The sequence below is a fragment of the Artemia sp. Qi Xiang Cuo genome, chromosome 12 (assembly GCF_049724085.1).
Source record: "Artemia sp. Qi Xiang Cuo chromosome 12, ASM4972408v1, whole genome shotgun sequence".
Classification (NCBI taxonomy): domain Eukaryota; kingdom Metazoa; phylum Arthropoda; class Branchiopoda; order Anostraca; family Artemiidae; genus Artemia; species Artemia sp. Qi Xiang Cuo.
The window spans coordinates 63,518,623-63,539,268 of record NC_142805.1 but is presented as its reverse complement, the minus strand read 5'-3'; the positions used below and the strand labels follow the sequence as shown (position 1 = coordinate 63,539,268).

At 37.1% G+C, this 20,646-nt stretch overlaps 1 protein-coding gene across 2 annotated transcripts in view; it reads right to left on the bottom strand.

Annotated features, from left to right (window-relative positions):
* The window catches only part of Brd7-9 (Bromodomain containing 7/9), a 220,850-nt gene that overhangs the window by 42,602 nt on the left and 157,602 nt on the right, over positions 1 to 20,646 (bottom strand). For both annotated transcript variants that reach the window (XM_089098433.1, XM_089098434.1), the window contains exons 6-7: positions 15,181 to 15,370; positions 2,570 to 2,705 (exon numbers count right to left, since the gene is read on the bottom strand). In XM_089098433.1, the coding sequence (XP_088954559.1) occupies positions 2,570 to 2,705; positions 15,181 to 15,370 (326 nt within the window). The remainder of the gene's footprint in view (positions 1 to 2,569; positions 2,706 to 15,180; positions 15,371 to 20,646) is intronic.

Here is a 20,646-nt window from a genome sequence, read left to right as displayed (position 1 = left end):
AACCGAAGTTCAAAAGAGCACAAGAGTAGGAGCAGAGCAAAAATGACAAAGGTGCAAGCAACAGCCTTTCCTATCCTTTGCTCACCTCAGATTATTTTCCAAACAGATCATTTAAAGACAGATGAAAAATGGGCTAAGTAACAGATGATGTTGTTAGCAGCTATTTCTGAAACAGAAATTATTGTTTAACTGGGATTTGGTAAGGAAAAAAAAACACATTCGAAAACTGTCCTTTGTGACAGCAATTCAAAAGAAAACATCCCCCTCTCTCATACATTAATGTTCTATACCTCTTGTTGTATTGATTTTTGTCTATACTTGATTCTTAATTGTGTAAAACATTTAACATCTCCATCTAATTTGAATTCCTTTTCCCTGTTTCTTGGTCCCTTAATTTCTTATTTTGGATATTCATGGCACCACAAAAATTAAATATACATAGCAAAAGAGCCTAAAATCACAGTCTTCCTAAAAATCATTCTATAACTAGTAAAAACATGTTAAAACTAGTAAAATTGCTATTGCTTAGTTTTACGGACCTGTTAAGGAAACTTTTGAAGAAATCAACAGATAACTCACATGATTTGTCTGATTGTCATATTATGACAATAATATGACGTCATATTATGACGTTTGTCATATTATGACGAAGACCACATTGCTTTTTCATTATACAAAATACACTAAGTTAATGAGGAATTTTCTGAAGACAGTGAATAAAATATAACGTAAGTGAATTTTTAGACTATAGGACTAATAGATGTCTGCAGCGAAATATAATGTAAACCATAAAACAAAGAAACAAACACTTTATCCAAGAGCTTTGAGTCAGTTAAATCCTTATTGGTTTCTTGGTTTTAGTATGGCCTTTTAGGTTTCTTTATTTTAGATGGCGCCACTTTATCCAAGAGCTTTGAGTCAGTAAAATCCTTATTGGTTTCTTCGTTTTACTATGGCCTTTTAAGTTTCTTTGTTTTAGATGGCGCCACTTTATCCAAGAGTTTTGAGTCGGTTAAATCCTTATTAATTTCTTTGTTTTAGTATGGCCTGTATGGCCTTTTAGGTTTCTTTGTTTTAGATGGCACCACTGTAGCCAAGAGTTTTTAGTCAGTTAAATCCTTATTAATTTCTTTGTCTTAGTATTTACATTGTATTTCGCTGAAGATGGCTTTTAGTCATATAGCCGAAACGATCGCTTAGGTCAAAAACAAAATTGTGGAAATGAAGGCCGAGAGTGGGTTCTTTTTAAGGCTAATGAAAACACTATAGAAACAAAGTCAATTTTTGGGAGGACCCACCCCCTACCCTTTTTCCAGAGGTATCAGAGAAAGTACAAGAAAATTGCCAAAATGTGAATGAAACAATTCGGATAAAACCACCAGAAAAAACAAATAAGAACCAAAATTGGCAGAATTAAAAATTTAAAAACCAAACAACGCGGAGAACCAATAAAAACACAACCAAAGAAAACAAACGTTTTTGTTTTCTTTGAAACTCATTTTAAACCAATTTTTCATTTAACTCATTTTAATGAGTTGAAATAATTTAATGAGTTGAAATAATGAGTGAAAATAATTTTTCACTCATTTTAAACCGTTTTGTTTTCTTTTTGCATTTTAAACCAATTTCTTATAGTGCTGATGAAGGGATTCGGCTGTCCTCCCGAAATATTCGCTTTGTTCGTCTGGTATTTTCGTTGGCCTTAAAAAGTCCCATTTCCGGTTTTCATTTCTTTAATTTTGTTTTTCTTATGACATACCAATGTGGTTTACGAGATTATATTTGCTTAGCCTTAGATTTCAAATAAGCATTCGAAAGTAACAGTCATATTTATTATAGCAACATTTACGCATTGATAAAATTTTCATTTACCAGTAATTATTGCAAGTTGTGGCACCAATCAACAAAAATGTAGGAGAGAGGAGGCATTCAATTTATCCTTGTGAAGGCAAAAAAAAATCAAAATCTATGGCAGGGGTAATTATCCCCCCAGATTTGTGGGAGAAAAGCTATTCAAAAATTTGGACGACTCAACCTGAACAATTATATATGTACCGTATCTATTTTAGATTCTGAACTGCTATGCATGTTCTTAGAGAGTTAATTTACCTGTGTTTTCACGTCTTTTCTCCACTTACCGTATATGTTCATTTTATCTTTTCTACTTCTTAATCTTTTCTCGTTCTTTGTTTCTTGGTCATATTTTATTTTTTATTCTTTTTTTACCGAAAATTCTTCAGTAACTTATGTATTTTGAGAAGGGAGACCGCTCAAAACGCGCAGAACTCACTAAAGCCGTTCTTCAAACACTCAATCCTATATATTTCCTCTATCATGTCAACACAGTATTCCGTGCCCCCCCCCCCCTGTATGGCAACCTCGACAAATGGTGGCAAAAGGAGGTCCACTTGAAGAGATATCTAGTTGAGCAGATCTAACTGTAGAAGAAACATTATTGACATTATGTTGGATTTTCTTTAAAGAAAGCAGTTGGCATTAGAGTGCTAGAGCCTACCCTGCTTGTACTATTGATATATTTTACGAGAATCAGAAGAGGAAACGTTCATACCTTTCCGCATATTGTACTCCAGTTTCGTCTCCGTATGTTTGGTAGATAAGTTCAGACTCTTGTTTGGAAGCATTAGCGAACGTTGAGTCATAGGACGGCAAATAAGACCCATATGGTCCGTAGTTAAGCGGTTTTACTGAAAAGTTTTAAATACACATAAAAAATACACAAAATTGAAAAGACGATCTAAACTATTTTTTTTTATTGCTTGCCTTATCTGACAGAATAGAAAGTATACGCGTGGTCTTATTTTCACATAGCAGTTACAAAAGTAACTGTGGTTTCATGAAGGTAGCTGCCAATTTTATATGTAAGTACATTATATATTTATATTGTATATTTCATGTTAGTCTAGTTTAGGTTTATATATATTTTTTAGTTTTAGTTTCTAGTTTTGCTTTTTGTTGGTTTATTTTTTTCTATGCTCAAGACGCCTTGTTGTATACGGGCGAAATATTCGTTTGAATTTTTTGCTCTCTTCGTTTTCATTTACTGGCCATAGAACCGTTTGTCATCTTTATATTCCTTTTTTTGTTTTTGTCACGGCTGACCAGTTCGGCTTTAGATCTTTTATTACGCCCAAACAACCAGAGGAGGGCTGGAGGTTTCGGCATTTGGATATTCATACCCAGAGGGAGGCAGGCAATTCAAGCTCACTCTCTAAAAGAGACTGCCTTCATTTTAGAAGGACTGAATCTATTTTGAACAAAATGGCTATCCCAAAAGTTAGATCGGATACATTTGGGGAACAGAGGGCGTGAGGGGGGGGGAGCTATTTGCCCCCCGATCCCTTTTGACTCCTTAAAAGGGAAATAGAACTTCCAATGTACAATCAAATGAGCTTCTTCCAAAGTTCATACGGCCACCTTTTCCGTAAAACCTTATATGGAAACCTTATTATACCCCGGGCATAACTTCCAGCTCTTGCCCCAGGGCTCGCGATGATATTGTTATATAACCGCGATGATATTGTATAACCGCAATGCCTATCTCAAATTTTTGATCAGATGTATTTGGGTAAAAAAGGGCGTTGGGGGGGGAGGGGTGCACTCTGATCATTTTTTGACTCTTAAAATAGGGAGCTTCCCCACACCAAAAAAAAGGAAAAATGATGCAACGTAAGCTCAGGCAAAAACTAGCATTCATTAAAAGAAAAGAAAAATTCCGTAAAAGGGCATAAGAGAGGATGCATTTATAACAGGCAAGGTCAGATACAACATACACCTTCCTGGGTAAAGTAAGAGCAAAGGATAAGAATATGAACCGGATATGCCAGAACGTATGCCTTACAAACAGAAAACCATAGCTGTGTTGTATTCAATTCCAGTAATAAATTTAGAGCGGTAATAGACCGTATGGTGTAGTAGCATTAAAGTATAATGTAAAAGTCAAGGTTAATAGTTTAACAGAGTTATTAATTTATTCAATTTTTTTTCTTTTTTTTGTGAGTTATAAACGAGTTTTCCTTGTTTTTACCTTTTAAACACGTTGTGACCGAAATATATATTTATATTTTATTTTTTGACGAATTTGATGAAATGGGAGTTTTAATAATGAATAATGAAAATATTTTCTTTCTGACGAATTCAAATTTAGCACTTTTATAATTTTTGTTTTGTTTTATAAATCTATCGTTGTTTTTCTTCTCTTTTTTTGCCTATTTTTATTTATTGACCTCAAAATTCAAATTCAGCCCTTTGGGGCTTGTGATTGTAATTTCTTTCAAATAAACATCTGATCTAGACATTCCACTTTTACACGGCTTCAATTTAAAAAGTATGACTTTCGTCTTGCCAATAACCTAGCAATAGCCACTGGGGTATATCAGAGGCAACGCTATAGCGCTGCTTATAGTAAAGGCCATACGGCTCCAATGTTTTATTATCTTTTTCCCAGAGGCACTTCATATGGAAGGGGTCGTCGTAGAAATTTCAAAGGGGTCTCATTTGATTGGAAATTGAGAGTTCTAGTACCCTTTTTAGGGGTCAAAAGTGATTGGAAGGCAACTAACAGCCCTTTCACGCCCACCAGTTCCCCAAACACATCCAATCAAAATTTTGAGATAGCCATTTTGTTCAGCGTAGTTGATTTCCACATAGAAATTGTACTTTTAGGGAGGACACTCCCCCGCAGCTCTAAGGAGAAGAGGTTTACATCATACCTGGGGACTTATAGTTCTTATAGAAAGTTTTGGAAAAAAAACTTCAAACGGGGTTCATTTGACTAGAAATTCAATGGACTAACGCCCTTTTAATAGTTAAAAATCAGTTGAAGGCAACTAACCCCCCTCTCATGCCCACCTTTTCCCCAACAAAATTTTGAGATAGCCATTTTGTTCAACGTAGTTGAAAATTTAGGAAATTAGGTCTTTGTGGATAACAACCCCCCCACAGCCCTCAGGGCAAGGGTTGTAAGTTATGCCCTGTTGGCATATAAAGTTTTTATAGAAAGCATTGTCGTAGAAACTTCAGAAAGGGCTCATTCGATTGTAAATTTAAATGGGTAGTTCCCTTTTTAATAGTCGAAAGTGATTGGAAGGCAACTAACACCCCTTCCACACCCATCCTTTCCCCAAACACATATAATAAATATTTTAAGATAGCTAGTTTGTTAAACGTAGTTGAAAGTTCTGGAAATTATATGTTTGAGCTGGACAATCCCCCCATAGTCTTCAGGGCAAGGGTTATAAGTTATGCCCTGGAGGTATATATGGTTCTTATGGAAAGAATGCTCGTATAAACTGCAGAAAGAGCTCATTTGACTGGAAATTGAAAGTTCTAGTTGACTTTTTAAGAGTAAAAAGAGATTGGATGGTACCTAGCCCACACCCCCCCCCCCCTCTACGCCCTTTTTTCCTCAAACCCGTCCGATAAGAACTTTGAGATATCCTTGTTTTTAATAGTTCAAAGACCATATAACGAAAACTCTGGGGTCGACACAGCCCCCCAGGGCCCGAGGGCAGGCGTTGTAAGTTATGCCCTGGGGGGAATATATCGTTCTTATTGAAGGGATGCTCGTAAAAACTTCAGAGAGGGATAATTTGATTGGAAATTCGAAAATCCTAGTTCAGTTTTTTAGAGTCAAAAGAGATTGGAGGGCAACTAGCCCCCCCCCCACGCACCGTTTCCCCACATACATCCCATAAAGCTTTTGAGATAGTCATTAAGTCATAAATTTTCAAAACATCAAATAACATAAACTCAAGTGTCGACACAACCCTCCAGGGACTGGGGGCAGGTGTGGCAAGTTAGGCCCTGGGGCAAATATGGTTTTTATGAAAGGGATGCTCGTATAAACTTCAGAGAGGGCTCATTTGACTGGAAATGGAAAGTTCGAGCTCACTTTTTAATAGTCAAAAGAGATCAGAGGGCAGCAACCCCCCCCCCCCACGCCTTCTTTTTCCAAACCCATCTGATGAAAATTTTGAGATAGACATTTTATTAAAAATAGTTCAAAGGTCGGATAAGAAAAACTCAGGTATCAATACAACCCCCCAGGGCCCAAGGGGAAGGCGTTCTAAGTTATGCCCTAAGGGCATGTATGGTTCTTATGAAAGGGATGCTCGTATAAACTTCATAGAGGGCTCATTTAATTGGAAATTGAAAGTTTTATTTCACTTTTCAAGAATCAAGAGAGTTAAGGGGGAATTAGCCCCCCCCCCACACCCTTTTTCCCCAAACCCATCCGCTCCAAATTTTGAGATAGCCAGTTTTTTGTTAATTGTTCAAAAACTAGATAACAGAAACTCCCCCCAGGGCCCGGGGGATAGGCGTTGTAAGTGTTGTCCTGGGGGCGTATATGGTTCTTATGAAAGGGATGCTCGTATAAACTTCAGAAATGGCTCATTTGATTGGAAATTAAAAGTTCTAGTTCAATTTTTAAGAGTCAAAGATATCCGAGGACAACTAGCCCCCCCCCCCCACACCCTTTTTCCCCCAAGCCCACCAGATAAAATTTTTAAAATAGCCATTTCATTAAAATAGTTCAAAGGTCAGATAAGAAAAATTCCTGTGTCGACGCAACCCCCCAGGGCCCGGAGGCAGGCGTTATGAGTAATGCACAAGGGGCATATATAGTTCTTATGGAAGGGATGCTCGTATAAACTTCGGAGAGGGCACATTTGATTGAAAATTGAAAGTTCTTGTTCTGTTTTTAAGAGTCAAAAGAGACCGGGGGCAACTAGCCCCCCCCCTCCATGCCGTAAATGCATCAGATAAAAATTTTGAGATAGAAATTTTGTTAAAAATAATTCAAAGTTCAGATAACAAAAAACTCAGATGTCAACACAGCCCCCCAGGGCCCGGGGGTAGACGTTGATAGTTATGCCTGGGGGCATATATGGTTGTTATGGAAGGGATGCTCGTATAAACTTCATAGAGGGCTCATTGGATTGGAAATCAAGAGTTTTAGTGCCCCTTTTAAGAGTCAAAAGTGATAGAAGTGTCCCCCCAAGCCCTTTTTCCCCAAATACATCTGATAAAAAATTTGAGGTAGCCATTTTGTTAAAAATAGTTCAAAGATCATATAACAAAAACTCCATGGCCATTTCGTTAAAAGTAGTTCAAAGGTCAGATAAGAAAAACTCCTGTGTCGACAGACTCCCCCCTCCCCAGGGCCCGGGGCAGGCCTTGTAAGTATAGATCTGGGGGCATATATGGTTTTTATGAAAGGTATGCTCGTATAAATTTTGAAGGGGGCTCATATGAATTTGAAAGTTCTCGTTTACTTTTTAAGAGTCAAAAGAGATCGGAGGGCAGCTAGCCCCCCTCTCCACGCCCTATTTTTCTCAAACCCATTCGATAAGAACTTTGAGAGAGCCTTTTTTTTCTAAATAGTTCAAAGGTCAGATAACAAAAACTCCGGTGTTAACACAACCCCCCCAGGGGCCGGGGGGCAGGCATTGTAAGCTATGTCCAGGGGCCGTATGTGGTTCTTATGAAAAGGATGCTCGCATAAACTTCAGAGAGGGTTCATTTGGAGGGAAACTCAAAGTCGTAGTTCAATTTCTCAGAGTGAAAAAAGATCGGAGGGCAACTAGCAACTCCCGCCCTCCACGCCTTTGGGTTTATTAGATGGATAAACCCATCCGATAAAAATTTGAGGTGACCATTTTGTGAAAAAATAGTTCAACCATCAGATATTAAAACTCCGGGGTCGACACAACCCCTCAAGGCCCAGAGACAGGCGTTGTAAGTTATACTCTGGGGGTATATCTAGTTCTTATAGAAGGGATGCTCGTATAAACTTCAGACAAGGCTGAATTGATTGAAAATAGAAAGTTCTTGTTTACTTTTAAAGAGTCAAAAGAGACCGAAGGTTAATTAGCCCCCCTCCCCCATGCCCCTTTTCCCCAAACCCATCCTATAAACATTTGGAGATAGCTCTTTGCTAATAATAGTTCAAACATTAGATAATAAAAACTCCGAGGTTGACACAAACCCATTTTTTCCCTTTGATGTTGTTACTTTGATACCAGTTTTGGTACTTTGATGAACATTTTTTTTTTTTTTAAAGTTTGATTTTGAAATAAGGAATTTTTAAAAACTTGAAACTTTTTGCAATCAAAAACGAACAAAAATTAATTGAAACAAACTTTCCGAAAAACAAGTTTTTCAAAGAAAAGTAAACGTCATTTTAAACTTAAGCTCAGCAGATATAAATACGTTTTAAAATTCAAACAAAACGAGAGAAGAAATTGCTAGTAAAAAATAAATGAAACACAAAATAAACATACAGGGAACGAAATGCCATACCAAAAAACATACAACAAGTAAAGCCCTATACGTGCAAATAAGTCTTGAAGCGAGGAATGCTTAAACTGACTGTGAAAACGAAGCTTAAAACGAAAAAAATTATTTTCTTATTGAAGTATGATTGAAAATTAAAACGAACAGAAATTAAATAAACAATCAATGTACACAAACATACAATAGATATTAACGAAAATAAGTGAATAAACCTTAACACGAGTGAAACTTACAATGAATATGCAAATCAAGCTTGAAACGAACAAAAATCACTACAAACAAGAGTTTGGGTATCACCTCCTTCTCTCACTGTAAAAGTCTAAAACCTACAGCGTTATTGGCGCTTTACTTTGTAATATAATTCGTTTTCAGTTAAGCGCCAATGACACAGTAGGCTTTTGGTTTTTATTTACAGTTAAGGAAGGAGGCAGTATCCAAACACTTGTTTGTATTGAAACTATAACTTCAGTCTTTAACAACTTTAAAAGGAGCTAATAAATTATACTGAATATTTAATGCATAATAATATTAATTGCTGAAAGCTCATCAGTTCAAAATGTTACTATAATTTTAATGTTTATTTTCAATATTAAAAGAAAATATTCGAATAATATTCGAAAATATTCGAAAATATTCGAAAAGAAGTTTATTTTCAAAAGAAAATATTCGTCCTAAATTGGTTTTCAGTAAAGCGCCAATGGCACTGTAGGTTTTAGACTTTTACAGTGAGAGAAGGAGGCGATATCCAAACTTTTGTTTGTAGTGATTTTTGTTCATTTTAAGCTTGATTTGCGTATTTAATTTAAGTTTCTCTCGTTTTAAGATTTATTTATTCATTTACATTAATATCTATTGTATGTTTGTTTGCATTGAGTGTTTATTTAATTTCTATTCGTTTTAAGTTTCATTTATACATCAATAGGAAAATATTTTTTTTCGTTTTAAGCTTGATTTTCATATTCAGCCTAAGCAACTCGCTTTAAAATCTATTTATTCATTTATATTATTACTTGTTGTATGTTTTTTGCTATGATTGTTTATTTAATTTCTGTTCGTTTTGGGTTTCATATAACTTTTTCCACAAAATAAGTTTTTCAAAGAAAAGTAAAGAACTCCATTAAACAAAAAATGAGCAAAAAATAAAATCAAATAATCTACCCAGCGTGAAACTACCACAAATCAGCATCGATAAATAAATGAAAACCAAAACGAACAGAAATTACAATAAATAACCGAGTCAAACTCAAAACGCTATGCCTTCCGAAGGCAAACCCTATGCCTTCCCAAGACCAGAACATAATTTGCACTTTACTGAAAAAAATACAAATGAATGTGCAATGTCAGTTTAATACAAATATAATGATATAACATTTATTAAAAAAGTGCAAATTATGTTCTGGCCTTGGGAAGGCATAGAGGTTTTGAGCCCTACTCATGTTAATTTCTGCTCGTTTTTAGTTTGACTCGGTTATTTATTGTAATTTCTGTTCGTTTTGAGTTTCATTTATTTATCGATGCTTCACGCTTGTGATAGTTTCACGCTTGGTAGATTATTTGATTTTATTTTTGCTCATTTTTTGTTTAATGGAGTTCTTTACTTTTCTTGGGAAAACTTATTTTGTGGAAACAGTTTTTTTTAAATTATTTATGGTTGTTTTATATTGGCACAGTATTTTCATATAAAAAGAAAATAATTGTTTAGATCTTTGTGTTTTTTTAAAGAATTTATAGTTTGGCCTGCTATTTGGATGCTGGAGAAAAATTTTCAGCAATTTTAAACAACATACATCCTTTTAAAAATCTGGACACAAATAGTAGTGTTTAATTTAGTTTCATAACTCCTCTAGATGACCTGAAATGGAAAAAAAATATGTTTACTTTCTTTGATAGCTTGGATACACTTACACTATTTTGATTTGGTTAACTTTTAAGAGCAGAAGTAGCCCCAAAAGTTTGAACACAATACCCTCAGTCGTACTTGGAATACTGCTGAGATACCTTATCGGGAATTAGCATTAACACAGTGCATTCTGATTTAACCTTAAGGCAACATTTATTTCTTAAACATAATGGGAAAATGAGTGGGTGGGCATGGGAGGGGGATTAGTTGCCCTCCAATCATTTTCGACTATTAAAAAGGGCATCAGCCCTTTCTATTTTAAAACAAATGAACCCTTTTCAAAGTTCATACGACAACTCCTTCGATACGAAGTGCCCTGGTCTAAACAACAATAACAACAACAAAATAATACATTATACCCACATCGATCTTTGCTATAAAAATGTCAAGCCTTCCAATCACTTTCGACTATTAAAAAGGGCACTAGGCCTTTCGAATTCCAAACGAGTGAGCCCTTTATGAGTTTCCACGACAACGCTTTCTAAAAACACCTTGTATGCCCTCAGGGCATAAATTACAACCCTTACCCTAATGGCTGTTAGGGTTGTTGTCGTCCTCTAGTACCTAATTTCCAGAACTTTCAACTACATTAAACAAAATCTCTATCTCAAAATTTTGATTGGATGTGTTTGGGGAAATGGTGGGCGTGAGAGGGGCTTTAGTCGCTCTCTGATCACTTTAAACTATTAAAAAGGGCACTAGCCCTTTCAATTTCCAATCAAATGAGCCCTTTTGAAGTTTCTACGACAACGCTTTCTATAAAAATATTGTATGCCCCCCAGGGCATAACTTACAACCCTTGCCCTGAGGGCTGGGGGAGGGGTTGTCATCCTCAAAGACCAAATGTCCAGAACGTTCTACTACGTTGAACAAAATGGCTATCTGGGCGTGAAGGGGGGTTAGTTACCCTCCAACCACTTTTTACTATTAAAAAGGGCACTAGACCTCTCAATTTCCAATTGAATGAGCCCCTTTTCAAGTTTTTAAGACAAATCTATCTATAAAAACCTTATATGCCCCCAGGGCATAACTTACAACTTTTGCTCTGGGGGGTTTGTCATCCTTAAAAACATAATTTCCAGAACTTTCAACTACGTTGAACAAAATGGCTATCTATAAACTTTGATTGAATATTCTTTGGGAAATGGTGGGCGTGAGAGGGGGGTTAGTTACTCTCCACCCACTTTCGACTATTAAATTAAAAGGGCAATTTCAATTTCCAATCAAATGAGCCCTTTTTCAAATTTCTACAACAACTTTCTATATAAACCTTATATGCCCCCAGGGCATAACTTACAACCCTTGCACTGAGGGCTCTGAGGGGGTTATCATCCTAAAAGATCTAATTTCCATAATTTTCAACTACGCTGAAAAAATGGATATCTCAAATTTTGATTGTATGTGTTTTGGAAAATGGTGGGCGTGGGAGGGGTGTTAGTCGCTCTCCAATCATTTTCAACTATTAAAAAAGGCACTAGCCCTTTCAATTTCCAATTGAAAATCCCTTTTGAAGTTTCTACGACAACGCTTTCAATAAAAACCTTATATGCCCCCAGGGCATAACTTCCACCCCGGGCCCTGTGGGATGGGGGGGGGGGAGGGGTTGTCATCCTTAAAGACCTAATTTCCAAAACTTTCAACTACGTTGGATAAAATGGCTATCTAAAAATTTTGATTAGATGCGTTTGGGGAAAAGGTGGGCGTGGGAACGTTAGTTGCCCTGAAACCACTTGCGACTATTAAAAAGGGTACTAGCCCTTTGAATTTCCAATCGAATGAGCCCTTTTTCAAGTTTCTACGTTGGATAAAATGGCTATCTAAAAATTTTGATTAGATGTGTTAGGGGAAAAGGTGGGCGTGGGAACGTTAGTTGCCCTGAAACCACTTGCGACTATTCAAAAGGGTACTAGCCCTTTGAATTTCCAATCGAATGAGCCCTTTTTCAAGTTTCTACGACAAAGATTTCAATAAAAACTTTATATGCCGCCAGGGCATAGCTCATAACCCTTGCCCTGAAGACTGGGGGGGGGGGAGTGTCCTGCTCAAAGGTATAATTTCCTGAACTTTAAACTGCGTGGAACAAATGGCTATTTCAAAATTTTCATTGAAGGTGTTTAAGGGAATGGTAGGCGTGGAAGGGGTGTTAGTTGCTTTCTAATGACTTTTGACTATTAAAAACGATAATAACCCTTTCAGTTACCAATCAAAGGAGCCCTTTTTGAAGTTTTTCAGAAAACTCTTTCTATTGAAACCTTATATTCCCCCAGGGCATAGCTTACAACCCTTGCCCTGAGGGCTGGGGGGGAGGGGGTGTCAGCATCAAGGACTTAATTTCGAGAACATAAAACTACGTTGAATAAAATGGTTATCTCAACATTTTGATTGGATGTGTGTGGGGAATAGGTGGGGGTGAGAGGGGGATTAGTTGCCCTCCAATCACTTTCGACTATCAAAAAGGGCAATAGAACTTTGATTTTCCAATCGAATGAGCCTTTTTTGAAGTTCCTATGACAACACCTTCAATAAAAACCTTATATGCCCCCAGGGCATAACTTACAACCCTTGCCCTGAAGGCTGTGGGGAGTGTCCTTCTCAAAAACATGATTTCTATGTGGAAATCATCTACGCTGAACAAAATGGCTATCTGAAAATATTGATTGGATGTGTTTCGGGAAATGGTAGGCGTGGAAGGGGTGTTGGTTGCCTTCCAATCACTTTCGACGACTAGTAAAAAGGGCACAAGCCACTCCAACTTCCAATTGAATGAGCCCTTTTCGAAGCTTCTGCGACAACTTCTTCGATACGAATTGCCCTGCTCTAAAAGGAAAAAAAATAATAAATAATACATTGTGCCAACTTCGTTCTTATATGCCCCCAGGGCATAACTAACAACCCTTGCCCTGAGGGTTGTGAGGGAGTGTCCTCCTCAAAAGCATAATTTATATCTGGAAATCAACTATGCTGAACAAAATGGCTATCTTTAAATTTTGATTGGATATGTTTGGGGGAAGGCCGGGCGTGGGGGGAGCTAGTTGCCCTCCAAATCACTTTCGACTATTAAAAAGGGCACTAGCCGCTCCAATTTCCAATCGAATGAAACCTTTTCGAAGTTTCTACAACTCCTTCGATACGAAGTGCCCTAGTCTAAGACCACGAAAAAAAAAATAATACATTGTGCCCACATCGTTCTTTACTTAGGCAGCGCTATTGCTCTGCCTATGATTTCTAGTCGTGTTGTGTTTGAATTTTAACAGGTATTTGTATCTGCTGAGCTTAAGTTTAAAATGGCCTTTACTTTTAAAAACCTTTTTCGGAAAGTTTTTGTTTAATTAATAGTCATAAAATGGCATGGAATTTACAATGTCACTTACATGATGGTAGGACGGCTAGCCTTTCTGATTATACTACTGTAAATCAAAGACACGGCAGAAATATTATATAACGAACAGTAGCAAAATGTTTCTTCAATAATGATACAACATCAAAGCGCGCTAGTTCGGGAAGGTTCCTATACCGTCAGAGCAATAGGTTCAATTGCGACTTGAATTTCCATCGGATCGTATCATAGCATTTGTCATTGCGCATGCACCAGGGCGGAGTCATGAAGAGTCACTTGGGTTAATGTGTTTCAAAAATCTTTAATTTAGAGCAAAGGACATATAGCTACTGTTCGTTATATATATTTATGCTGTAAATCAAAGACTGGTATGGTCAGTACAGGACACTGTGGTATAAAAGTAAAGGTCATCACCTAGCAGGTATATTTAGGATGAGTACCTGCTTACTAGGCAGTTATGATTATGATTGACTTAAAAATGAGAGTTTGAGGGGAATATCCGTTGTTTGGGGTTTGTTCAAACATAAAGGTAAACTTTTGTTTTCTGGAAAAAGATTTATTTTCTCGTCAATATTTATTTTCTCCTCTTCAAAGCAATGCCCCTCGGAAATGATACTTTTATTCCAGCATGTTTTCCATTCTTTGAAGCACTTCGGGTAGGCGCTTTTTGCTACTGCCTTGAGCTCTTCCAGCGATGCGGTCTTATACGTTTTATAGATGAAGGATGACAGGATAAAGGATGGTGGGATGTCCTCAATAGGGTGGTAAGAGGTCATAGGACGATATTTAAAAGGGGAGTTTCACGGCTGGGAATACTGAGTGAAGTTCTGAACAGTGAGGTGACATAGAAGCGTGCACAACTATCTTGACCCCGGATGGCTTGATGCTGCGGTGGCTTGTCACTAGTTATAGCAGTGTTTTATAAGAAGAGCATCATTTAAATAGTAATGTAAATATATAAAAATGGTTACCTACCTTCCCCCTTTCCCGGAAAAAATCATGACCATAAACACACTTGGTATTAAACTTCAGCTAAGCTATTTCTTAAAACGACATTATAAATGTCAATACTTTTAAAATGAACATCTCTGAAGCCTCCTCCAGCCTCATTACCAAGATATATTTGATACAGTGGACAAAGAAGTATATAGGATTTTTGTTCTAGACGGGGTTGTTTTTTTTTCAGGGGGAGGGGGTGCCAAAAAACTTACAAAATGCATCAATAATTTGTTTATATGCATTTACATTACTTTCTTGCGAGTCAGAAAAAAATTTCGGAGGGAGGGGCTTATACCTCGGTAACTCACGATTGGATATGGCGTTGACTATGGTTTAACCTGAGAAAATTACTTGAATTTTCAGATTTTATAGCTTTGCTCAACGCCTGCTATGCTACAACACTTAATGATGATTCATCGCACCACCAGGCCAATTAAAGCCGACATACCAGCGAAAGCTCATCCTCCTACACATCCAGTTTCAAGCTTCATTCGTTACTTCATCCGACGAAATTCCTTTAAATCTGTCCAAAGTGTTGGTTTATTAATTAAACCTACCAAATCAAGAATTAAATAATATTTACAAGAAAGAAACGGCACAGAAATAGGAATGTAAAGAGAAAGAAAACCTGTTTTAAGGAGATTTCTTTTGTCTTCCTTTGAAGTTTCTAAGCGACTAGTTCCCTGTCCTGGAAGAAGCTTCGGCAATAAGGACCCAAGATTTACTGGTCGTTCTAAAGTCCCTGGTGCAATACCACCTCCAGGATTCAAAATTGCCAATGTAGTAGTACCATCTTTCTTTTGTCTCAAAAATGTGAGCTAAAAGATTAAAAGATTTACTACAAAACTATTTAAATTAAATCAGTTCAGAAGAGGGTTTACTTTTTTAGTAGAAATATACATCATAGTTTTGCTAATTATATTTTTTTTATAAAGAACTGTGAGCAGGCAGCACACCGTCGACTAGCTTGATAATATCACCAGTCAACCCGTCAAGTGTTGAAATGAGGGCTCACACGTTATTCACAGCTGAGAAAAGTCAAGTTTAAAATAATTTGAAGATACCATAATCTTTAAAGACGAATTTGTTGTGTAGAACTTAGGACGATGGAAAATATAAGATACAAAATTAAATTTGAAGCACCTTTATCCCCAACTTTCGGCAACTTCTTTTCTATGATAGTTTGAAAGGATTCTACTTGAAAAATAAGGCCCACGTCTTTCATAACACTGTGAAACGGAAGTTACTTTAGATTTATTTAAAAAATGATCCTGACTACAGTGGCGGATCCAGAAGGGGGGGGACGAGGGGAGCCCCCCTTACGTATCTGAAGTGGTGTAATTTACTTAAATAACGCAAGTTTGCGTTAATTAAACTTGGTCCTAACGCAAGTTTATCACATCAACCTATTTTGCCCCCCCCCCCACAAAAAAAAATCCTGGATCCGCCCCTGCCTGACTAGTTGTAGAGAAATTAAAATTGTTCATCAGTCTTCCGTCTCTGCAATCTTAATAATATTAGTAACACCCGTTTCCCCCTGAAAAAAAAAACAACAACGACAAACAAGCAAAATATTGAACAAAAAATGAATTCATTTGACAGCTCATATAAATATGATCTAAAATATGATATTAGTCTATACAGGTAAAATAATTTGACCCTTGAAGGGTAGGAAAATTTTCAATGGAAAAATTAAAGAAGAGTTCTTCTGAAATGCAAATATATATATCCTTGTAATTTCTGTTTTGGCTTATTATACTATATGTATGCATATAATATAGATAATCCAGAGTTAACATACTCAGAATAAACAGGTGGAATTTCCGTTAAGTTCCGTTCCTGATTTTCTACGGCCCAGCATAAGCTCCTTGAAAGTAAACTAATACCTATGAGAGCAAGTGTTCTCAAAGTTGAAAAATATGAAGTGAATAGCTATCAATTTGAAATTTATTTAATTAATGGACTTTCCTGAAACTAATGAGTTAGAAAAGCCAAGTGAATATTTTGCACTTCATTGGAAAAAGTGAATATAAAATAAGTGATAAAAATAGTAACAATAGTGAGCTGATCAGTGAATTTGACTTACCAGGGCTTCCACAGTCCTCGTCAGACAACATTACAAAAAACATGCAAAAAGGAGGTGAAAAAAAAACCGCAAAATATTAAGAAAATAGGGTTCAGACTACCTGAAATTTGGATTTATTCAAGAACCTGATAGTGAATAGGACCCAAGACTTCTTTCAGTTTTTTATCATGTAAGTTTACCGTTACGCTGCCCTGAAACCGTCCAAACTTAAAATTCACTTTTAATCAAAACACCCAGATTTAGTTGACAAACCACTTGAACATTTCAATGAGTGCATGAAAGTATGAAAAAGCAAAAATGGGCTTTAAAAATATGGCTGCTGAAGATAAGTCTCTATTAAGGGCTTCCTACTTGATAGCACTCCAAACTGTACAGAATAAAAACCATATACGATAGGGGAAGACTTAATCAAACCTTGGATGTTACACGCCTGTGAAGCTGTTTTGGGAAAACAGGCTATCCAAAGACTCAAATTAATTTCTATTTCTGCTAACCCTTTCAGGAGCAGAATTGAAGAAATGGCTGAAGATATTGAAAATCAAATTATAAAATGGTTAGAAACGCACCATTTTATTCAATTCAACTTGATGAATCTATAGACGTCAGTAATAAAACACATATCCTTTGTTTTGTAAGCGTTGATGGTGCTGCAAAAACGACTGGACATTGCTCAGGGGTTGTTCCAAGAGTAAAAATGTTAGTCAACCAGACATTTTGTTACCCATCATAGGCAGCGCAATAGCGCTGCCTAAGTAAAGAACGATGTGGGCACAATGTATTATTTTTTTAGACCAGGGCACTTCGTATCGAAGAAGTTGTTATAGAAACTTCAAAAAGGGCTCATTCGATTAAAAATTGAAAATGCTAGTGCCCTTTTTAATAGTCGAAAGTAGATTGGAGGGCAACTAACACCCCTTCCACGCCCACCATTTCCCCAAACACAGCCAATCAAAATTTTGAGATAGCCATTTTGTTCAACGTAGTTGAAAGATCTGGAAATTATGTCTTTGAGGATGACACTCCCCCCAGGGCAAGGGATGTAAGTTATGCCCTGGGGGCACATAAGGTTTTTATAGAAAGCGCTGTCGTAGAAACTTCAAAAAGGGCTCATTCGATTGGAAATTGAAAGGGCTAGTGCCCTTTTTGATAGTCGAAAGTGATTTCGACTATAGGCTAGTCGGAATAGTCGGAGGGCAATTAACCCCTCTCTCACACCCACCATTTCTCCAAACACATCCAATCAAAATTTTGAAATAGCCGTTTTGTCCAACATAGTTGAAAGGTGCGGAAATTATGTCTGAGGATGCCTCCCCCCCCAGCCCTCAGGGCAAAGGTTGTAAGTTATGCACTGGTAGCATATAAGGTTTTTATTGAAAGTGTTGTAGAAACTTCAAAACGGCTCATTGAATTGGGAATTGGAGGGCTAGTGCCCTTATTAATAGTCAAAACTGATCGGAGGGCTAATGCCCCCCCCCCCCCATCACGCCCATCATTTCCTCAAACACTTCCGATCCACATTTTGATATAGCCATTTAGTTGAACGTTGTTGAAAGGTCCGGACATTACGTCTTTGAGTATGACAACCCCCCCCCCCAAAGTCCTTAGAGCCAAGGTTATAAATTATGCCTTTGGGGCATATAAGGTTTTTTATAGATAGAAGGCACTGTCGTAAAAACTTCAAAAAGGTGCTCATTCAATTGGAAATTGAAAGGGCTAGTGCTTTTTTATTAGTCGAAAGTGATCCCCGAAAGACGGCAAATGATCCACCCCCTCCCCCCCCCCACGCCCATCATTTTTCCCCAAACACTTCCAATCAAAATTTTGAGATAGCCATTTTGTTCAGCGTATTTGAAAGGTATGGAAATTATGTCTTTAAGGATAACAAATCCTCATAGCACTCAGGACAAGGGTTGTAAGTTATGCCCTGGAGGCATATAAGTTTTTTTTATAGTTCCGTGGACCACCGGGCCAGCCGTCAATTGCTGCCGTGGGTCTACCCACTGAAAGAAAAGTAAATTTTTCTTGATTTTTCTCGTACTATCGAAGTAATGTCAAAATTCCAACAGTTCCAGCTTGCTTTAGCGAATTTCAAAAGATTCCCGTTGAGGCCCGTAAGAAGTATCCAAGTTTCAAAGGATAAAAAAGGAATTTTCAACTACTTAGTTTTTGCGTATGGAGATCACACAGAGTCGCGCCTCACGGAGAATAGTCTCATCTCGTATAAAGACGATTACCGTAAAGCATCTAAAAAAAACAGATAAAAATGTTGGAAGTATGTTTAAAGAGGTTAACCAAAACCTGGACATTTATAAGACAGCTTCTAAAACTTTTGCGTCGCTGAAAGCAGTTTCTTCTGAACCATCTACCGCGGATTTGCTAGCTAAAATAGTCATAACTGAGGAAGAAATCGCAAAGACAAAAGAATCAATGATGAGCGTGATTACTAAGCAAATTCAAGATAAGTGCGGAAACGACCAAACTCTGAAATCGTGAGTGAAATATACTCCTCAGTGTCACTTGAGTTCAATCCGAAGCTAGAGCAATTGTTGGTGTCAGTAAAGAATATCAAAGGAGTGATTGAAAATTTATAGAACCGAATTGCAAAATTAGAAGTGAAAATTGATGATTATGGGCAAGAAAAACAGCTAGGAACTCTAGTTTTTCACGGTGTTAAGCAGCAGCCGGGCGTTGACTTAAAGTCGACCATTCTGAATATAGCCTCGCAAAAGCCGGGGCTTTCCGGTATCTCCGATTGTGATTTTGCTATGGTTTACAGGTCGAAATTGAATAATTTAGGGTCGGCAAACGATAAAATTACCCCAATGTTCGTGAGATTTTCTACCTAAGAGACAGTAAAGTGTTTGCGCGTAAATCAAAATTGGCTGGTTCGAAAATCTTTTTGCCTGAGTCTCTAACCAAGCACCATCGCGATATTATGAGTGCCACGAGAGACAAGTTTGGCGCGAAAAATGTATGGTCAGATCGTGGCCAGGTCCTCACAATGCTTCCGGGCGAGCGAGCTGCTCGTCGAATTAACTCGCTTTCAGATTGCGTCTAGTTTGTCGTTTATGAGTAGTTTGGCAGTGTTTATCTCGTTAAAATGTTATATACTGCTCTTTATTTTTATTTTGTCGGTTATTTTTTCTTCCTTAAGAGTATAAATATCGTCCCGTTTGAGCGCGGAAAAGGGATGAATTATTTCCGCGTTTGAGCGCGGAAAAGGGATGAATTATAGTATTTTTATTTAAATTTAGTTAATATGAGTAGTAGTTTACGTGGAAGATTGAGTGATTTGCAATATAATCCATTTAATGTTGATTATTATTTGTTAACGGATATTGGAAATGATGGGTCGTAAATTAGTTTTCGTCCATCTCTTGATAGTAAATATCGCCAGTTATCAGCTTTGGAGGAGTTAGACCGGTCTGGATTTCATGCATGTAACATGGAATGGTCATTTAACGTCCTCTTACCATGAGTTTTTTTATTTTATTTCCAAATCTAATAATTTACATATAATGGCATTATGTGAAACATTTTTGGGTCATGATACCCTTCTCTCGTCCTTTGACTTTCCAGGTTATGAACTGATTGCTCGAAGTCGCTCGTCAATGGGACATGGAGGCCTGGCTTTCATTGTCCGCCAGGATTTGAATTGGAAAATTAGAAAGGATTTGGACATTTGGAAGGAAGGTAAGATAGAAACCCTTAGTATAGAAATTCAGTTTGAAAATCAAGCTTCTATTTTTACTGTTGTTTACAAGCCAGCAAGTGCATCATTTGATGAGTTTGCTGAAGGATTTGAATGTCTTGCTGCAAAAGATCTAGTCAAGAGTTTATATGTATGGGAGACTTTAATTTTGATTTGTTAAATATGCACGGGCTGAATTTGTTTGTTTTTTTAGCCTGATGATGTCAAATGGTTTATACCCGACCGTGAGCATTCCAACGAGAATCACGGATCGTTCGGAAACGCTCATTGATAATGTGTTTGTGTCTTCGGAGATA